Source organism: Macrosteles quadrilineatus, unplaced genomic scaffold (assembly GCF_028750875.1).
Source record: "Macrosteles quadrilineatus isolate MER2022 unplaced genomic scaffold, UCM_ALF_1.0 Scaffold_1096__1_contigs__length_18509, whole genome shotgun sequence".
NCBI lineage: Eukaryota > Metazoa > Arthropoda > Insecta > Hemiptera > Cicadellidae > Macrosteles > Macrosteles quadrilineatus.
The window spans coordinates 11,550-18,510 of NW_026543689.1; the positions used below are offsets into that span (position 1 = coordinate 11,550).

Here is a 6,961-nt window from a genome sequence, read left to right on the forward strand (position 1 = left end):
CTTTGGAAAAACTGAACTTCGATACTTAGGTCACATCGTTAACCGAAATGGAATCCAGACCGACCCGTCGAAAATTAAAGCTATGAAGGACTTCCCAACACCAAGAAAACCTAAGGACATCAAGAGTTTTTTGGGTTTAGTTTCATGGTATAGACGTTTTATTAAGGACTTCGCCAAAATCAGTGCCCCCCTTTCGGCCCTCTTAAAGAAATCAGCAAGGTGGGAGTGGAGCGAACGTCAACAGCACGCATTTGAACGGTTGAAAGAAGAGCTTACGAAAGCCCCAATACTGGCATGTCCCGACTTTAATGAGCAATTTGTTTTGCAAGTAGATGCCTCTGATTTTGGACTTGGAGCAGCGTTGACACAAAAACAGGGTGGTAAAGAAGTTACCATTGCTTTTGCGAGTCGCCTACTTTCCGATCAGGAGAAGAAGTTTAGTACCACCGAGAAAGAATGCTTAGCATTGGTATGGGGCATAAAAACCTTTCGTCCATACCTCGAAGGTTATCACTTCAAGGCTATCACGGATCACCAGGCACTAAAATGGCTGCTAACAATTAAAGAGCCATCAGGACGACTTGGACGATGGGTCTTGGAAATTCAGCAGTTCACCTTCGACGTAGTCTATCGGAAAGGTATCAACAATAAGCTAGCTGACGCACTTTCCCGAATCCCTGGGGAACCGAAACAGAACCTAGAACCGCTAAATGAAATGGTAGTAAGAAAAAATAACTCTAATCACGAGGTGGGGTCAGACCCCAAAGGAAATGTAAATATCCAAGGTAATATAGTGGATAAGTGGTATGACTCCTTGTCAGCAAAGATTGGGAAAGTACAGCTTGAGAACTACCGTATTCAGGACGGTAAAATCTACAAACGAATCACACGCAAAGGAAAGCTTTGTGATCCCGCCACCCTATGGAAACTTTGTGTCCCAGGGAAAGATCGAGCTTCAGTGTTAGGAGAAACTCATGACGCACCCACAGCTGGTCATTTAGGCATCCGAAAGACCGTAGCCAGAGTGGGACAAAGTTATTTCTGGCCAGGTTGGAAGAAGGATGTACTGGAATATGTACGCAAATGCCATATTTGCCAACTCCATAAGCCTGAACAAAAACCAGTCAGGGGTCAAATGTTTCTGCGGAACCCAGAAGGGCCATGGTATACCGTGGTTGCCGATCTTATGGGACCTTTTCCGAAGTCCTCTCGTGGTTTCACCTTTTTGCTAGTGATCCAAGATTCTTTTACAAAATGGATTGAAATCATACCCCTCCGAAATGCTACAGCAAAGGAGGTCAAAGATAAATTTAAGGAAGCCATCATACATCGTTATGGAACACCGGCAGTCATTCTAACGGACAACGGAACCCAATTTACATCAAACATCTTTAGTCAATTCACAAAAGAATGGCAAATTACGCACAAGTTGACTGCACCCTATTCACCCCAATCAAATCCAACCGAAAGATGCAATCGAGTTCTCAAAACAATGATCAGGCAGTACATAGTGGATAACCACCGCCATTGGGACAAACACCTAGGAGAGTTTCGTCTCGCCATAAACTCTGCGGTGCATGACTCCACAGGTTACAGTACGGCTTTCCTGAACTTCGGAAGAGAATTAAAATTACCCAATTCATTACTTCAAGTACAGTTCATCGAAGGAGAGGAGGCAACCCCGTCTAGACTGATTGGTGAGCGCAGCGAACGTTTCCGAGCCATAAATGAGTACGTAAAGCGGAATCTGAGTCAAGCTCACAAGAGACAAGCCAGTTACTACAACTTAAGAAGGCGACCAAACACCTTGAAGGTAGGCCAACAGGTTCTGTGCCGACGTCACGACCTCTCCGACGCATCGAAAGGTTTCACTGCAAAACTAGCACCGAAGTTTGACGGTCCCTACACCATTGTAAAAGGATTGGGGGTAAATATTTTTCACCTCAAGTCGGACAGTGGACGCACCATTCGAGCCCATGTAAAGGACCTCAAACCTTACCTGTCATAACTCCTCCACCTTTTGTCTCCCCTGCTCTAGCACAAACAACCAAAGAACACTAGCAAATTTTAAGTTTAACAAAAAAAAAACAAATCATTCTCGTACTGAAAATTAATATTTTTTTTTTATTTTCAGGTAGACACTTCTTTTTGGGACACACAAAAATGGAACCACTAACCAATGCAGATTTGGGAACTTTGGCAGAGGGAAAAGACTTAAATGACGGAGTGATAAACCATTTTTTCCATCTACTCCAGCGCCGTGGTCAAGAGAATGACGAGAAAAAGAAAGTGATGTCCTTCCCGACCCATTTTTTTGTGCGGTGGGACCGAGAAAATGCGGGGTATGAAGGTGTGGCATCGTGGGTAAAAGAAAATCCAATGATTAAGGACATTTTGTTCTTCCCAATACACGTAGATGTAGGGAACGGGCATTGGGCCCTGATAGTGGCACGGCCACAGCACCGAGACATCGTATCATTCGACTCTTTGGGGTTAGAGCATAACCGGAGGATGGAGCAAGTAAAAGAGTTCCTCGAGAAGGACACCCGAAAACGAAAAAGGAAAAGTTCACAAACATCTTGGTCTACGTTGAACATGCTCACCGCTTGTCCGCAACAAAAAAATACCCATGATTGTGGCGTTTTCGTCTGCCTTTTTGCTGATCTGCTGATGAGGGAACAATCCTTAAAAACCTTACAGACCTTGACTTCCCGAGAATTGCGAGAAATTCTAAAAAGAAAAATTAAATGGATGGGGCTAAACCAAAAGAAGCTTCCACAAAAGAAGAAGCAACAACCACGAGTCGTAGCTAAGCAACCAATCACCAAGGGACCACTGTTTGACAAGTGGGTGAAAAGACCGAGTACACAGAAGTCACCAATCGTAGGCAGCAACCGAGAGGGAAATGTTTTTAGTTGAAGAAGCAACCGTCGAGGCGTTGGACGCTACCAAGTTTTTGGAAATCGTGTTAAGTCCCGTATTAGAAATCGCCGCATCACCCGACCTGCTAATGGAGGAGATGAACGAGTATCTGGCGGACGAAGAAATTGATGACGGCCTCTTTCCCCAACCCCCGTCAAGACCGTCCTCTGTGTCAGAAATGGTGTCACGGATGGGAATATGTTCACCCCACATTTCCCCTCCCGTCAGATGTGACAGCGCCCCGGCAGTTTCAAGTGGCCCCATCAGTGTGGGAAAATCAACTCCTGAGGAACAAGAAAATCCCGCCGTCTTTTTGGAAAGACCAAAACCCGAAACGACCAAAATTGTAGATTCAAAAATAGACATTGGGCCCGCAACCGGGAACACACGGCAGCAACCCCGGAAGAGAGGCCGAACCCTCAGGCAGAGAGTCTTTGTAAATGGGAGATTCATCCGAAAAAATAAAAGAAAAATTCAAGCTCTCGTTAGGAACCCCGATTTCGACTGGGACTCCCTACAGAAGTAAATTGACGTTCGAATGACCAAAATTGGTATTTCTAAGACTGATTAAACGAAAAGACTGAATTTTATAAAGTACTCGTAGTTTTAGGTTTTTCAAAAAGGTTCCTTCTTGTGTTAATGAAAAGTCTGTGATTTTTGTAATTTTGTTTCCGCTTAGCAACGGTGATATAGGTTTTGTGATAAAAAAAAATTTAGTATTAAGTTTTAAACGAAAATGTCTGTTTAGTTAAGAAAAGTCCAAAGTTTTTTTATTTTCGTAAAACCAAAAGGTATTTGTATATATATTTAGATTTAAGTTTTTCTTTAAAGTTGAATGTTTTTTTTTGTGATACAAGGTTGTGATTTTTCGTTTGTTATTCTCTTTTAGAATAGAAATTTTTTAGTTTTGTTTAAGAAAAGGAAAATTGTTTTCGTTTGAAAAAAATAAAATCGTTATTTTGTTGTAAATTGTTTTTTTTTTCTTTTTGTGAAGAAAGTGGTGAGTGTAACGAGCCAATTTTTTCAAGATACTTTTTACCTTCCTCCTTAAACCTTACGACTTTTTTCCGCCGTCCCCAGTCAACTTCCGCCGCACCACACCACCTTTCCGCCGCCCCTAGTCAACTTCCGCCGCCTTACATCGCCTTCCGCTGCCCTACCGATCCTTCCGCCACGATCTCCGCCCATCTCCCTACCTCACGTCTCCTTTCCGCCGCCCCTAGTCCACCTCCGCCGCCCTACATCGCCTTCCGCCGCTCTACCGATCCTTCCGCCATGACCTCCGCCCATCTCCTTACCTTACGTCTCCTTTCCGCCGCTCCAATCAATGTCCGTCGCCCTACGTCGCTTTCCGCGTCCTACCGATCCTTCCGCCACGACCTCCGCCCATCTCCCTACCTCACGTCTCCTTTCCGCCGCCCCTAGTCAACTTCCGCCGCCTTACATCGCCTTCCGCTGCCCTATTGATCCTTCCGCCACGATCTCCGCCCATCTCCCTACCTCACGTCTCCTTTCCGCCGCCCCTAGTCCACCTCCGCCGCACTACATCGCCTTCCGCCGCTCTACCGATCCTTCCGCCATGACCTCCGCCCATCTCCTTACCTTACGTCTCCTTTCCGCCGCTCCAATCAATGTCCGTCGCCCTACGTCGCTTTCCGCTGCCCTACCGATCCTTCCGCCAAGACCTCCGCCCATCTCCCTACCTCACGTCTCCTTTCCGCCGCCCCTAGTCAACTTCCGCCGCCTTACATCGCCTTCCGCTGCCCTATTGATCCTTCCACCACGATCTCCGCCCATCTCCCTACCTCACGTCTCCTTTCCGCCGCCCCTAGTCAACCTCCGCCGCCTTACCTCGCCTTCCGCCGCTCTACCGATCTTTCCGCCATGACCTCCGCCCATCTCCCTACCTCACGTCTCCTTTCCGCCGCCCCTAGTCAACCTCCGCCGCCCTACCTCGCCTTCCACCGCTCTACCGATCCTTCCGCCATCACCTCCGCCCATCTCCTTACCTTACGTCTCCTTTCCGCCGCTCCAATCAATGTCCGTCGCCCTACGTCGCTTTCCGCTGCCCTACCGATCCTTCCGCCACGACCTCCGCCCATCTCCCTACCTCACGTCTCCTTTCCGCCGCCCCTAGTCAACTTCCGCCGCACCGCATCGCATTCCGCTGCCCTACCTATCCTTCCGCCACGACCTCCGCCCATCTCCTTACCTTACGTCTCCTTTCCGCCGCTCCAATCAACTTCCGCCGCCTCACCTCGTCTTCCGCTGCCCTACTTATCCTTCCGCCATGACCTCCGCCAATATCCTTACCCTACGTCTCCTTTCCGCCGCCCTACATCGCTTTCCGCTGCCCTACCGATCCTTCCGCCACGACCGCCGCCCATCTCCCTACCTCACGTCTCCTTTCCGCCGCCGCTAGTCAACTTCCGCCGCCCCGCATCACATTCCGCTGTCCCACCTATCCTTCCGCCACGACTTCCGCTCATATCCTTACCCTACGACTCTTTTCCGCCGCCCAAGAGCACCTTCCGCCGCTCCACGTCTCCTTCCGCCACCCGAAACCATCGATACCAATACCATTATGCCAGTTCCTGATCCTATCCGCCGAACCTAACCTCAATTTACATCCCCATTTGTTTCTATGTTAACTTAGGAACCGATCAGCTCTCCATGACAGCTGGGTTGCAACTGAGCAAAAACGCACTTCTGCGCATGCGCGACTTTCCCCCTCCAGGTGGACCAGATTTTCGCATAAAACCGCGGCAGCTGGGGACCTCAGTCTCAGTCGCTCCCGGGCAGTCGACAAGGAAACATCATTGGAGGTAATATTGCTAGAGAAATCCGAGCAACCTTTCCTATTGCTAGAGAAATCCAAGCAATCCGTCCCTATTGCTAGAGAAATCCAAGCAATCCGTCCCTATTGCTAGAGAAATCCAAGCAATCCGTCCTTATTGCTAGAGAAATCCAAGCAATCCGTCCCTATTGCTAGAGAAATCCGAGCAATCCGTCCCTATTGCTAGAGAAATCCGAGCAATCCGTCCCTATTGCTAGAGCAATCCGAGCAATCCGTCCCTATTGCTAGAGAAATCCGAGCAATCCGTCCTTATTGCTAGAGAAATCCAAGCAATCCGTCCCTATTGCTAGAGAAATCCGAGCAACCTTTCCTATGTCTAGAGAAATCCAAGCAATCCGTCCCTATTGCTAGAGAAATCCAAGCAATCCGTCCCTATTGCTAGAGAAATCCAAGCAATCCGTCCTTATTGCTAGAGAAATCCAAGCAATCCGTCCCTATTGCTAGAGAAATCCGAGCAATCCGTCCCTATTGCTAGAGAAATCCGAGCAATCCGTCCTTATTGCTAGAGAAATCCAAGCAATCCGTCCCTATTGCTAGAGCAATCCGAGCAATCCGTCCTTACTGCTAGAGAAATCCAAGCAATCCGTCCCTATTGCTAGAGCAATCCGAGCAATCCGTCCTTATTGCTAGAGAAATCCAAGCAATCCGTCCTTATTGCTAGAGCAATCCGTCCTTATTGCTAGAGCAATCCGAGCAATCCGTCCTTATTGCTAGAGCAATCCGAGCAATCCGTCCTTATTGCTAGAGCAATCCGAGCAATCCGTCCTTATTGCTAGAGCAATCCGAGCAATCCGTCCTTATTGCTAGAGAAATCCGAGCAATCCGTCCTTATTGCTAGAGCAATCCGAGCAATCCGTCCTTATTGCTAGAGCAATCCGAGCAATCCGTCCTTATTGCTAGAGCAATCCAAGCAATCCGTTCCTGAGTGCTAGAGCAATCCGAGCAACCCGTCCCACGTGCTAGAGAAATCCCAGCAATCCAAGTTTATCCTTTGGCTATGATGAGTCAGGGCCATTTGGGAATCTTGTGATTCATTGCCAATATTCTGAGCCAATTCCAACTCCTTTTAACATCGACCCCTGGAATCAAAAACCCAGCTACGACTTTGCTATCAAGGACAAGTGTGCAAGCAGCAAATCCGCTCCGTTCCGAAAATTCGTCACAACGCAAGTTTTGTTCAGT

The 6,961-nt window shown here is 47.9% G+C and overlaps 2 protein-coding genes across 2 annotated transcripts; both read left to right on the forward strand.

Annotated features, from left to right (window-relative positions):
* The first annotated feature begins 2,163 nt into the window (after positions 1 to 2,163).
* LOC128982717 (uncharacterized) lies at positions 2,164 to 2,919 on the forward strand. Its single transcript, XM_054401655.1, has one exon. It carries the CDS (start codon positions 2,164 to 2,166, stop codon positions 2,917 to 2,919), a length of 756 nt encoding a protein of 251 aa, XP_054257630.1.
* A 1,887-nt stretch (positions 2,920 to 4,806) lies between these two features.
* On the forward strand, positions 4,807 to 5,520 carry LOC128982718 (uncharacterized). Its single transcript, XM_054401657.1, has one exon. The coding sequence runs from the start codon at positions 4,807 to 4,809 to the stop codon at positions 5,518 to 5,520; it is 714 nt and encodes a 237-aa protein (XP_054257632.1).
* Positions 5,521 to 6,961: the final 1,441 nt, after the last annotated feature.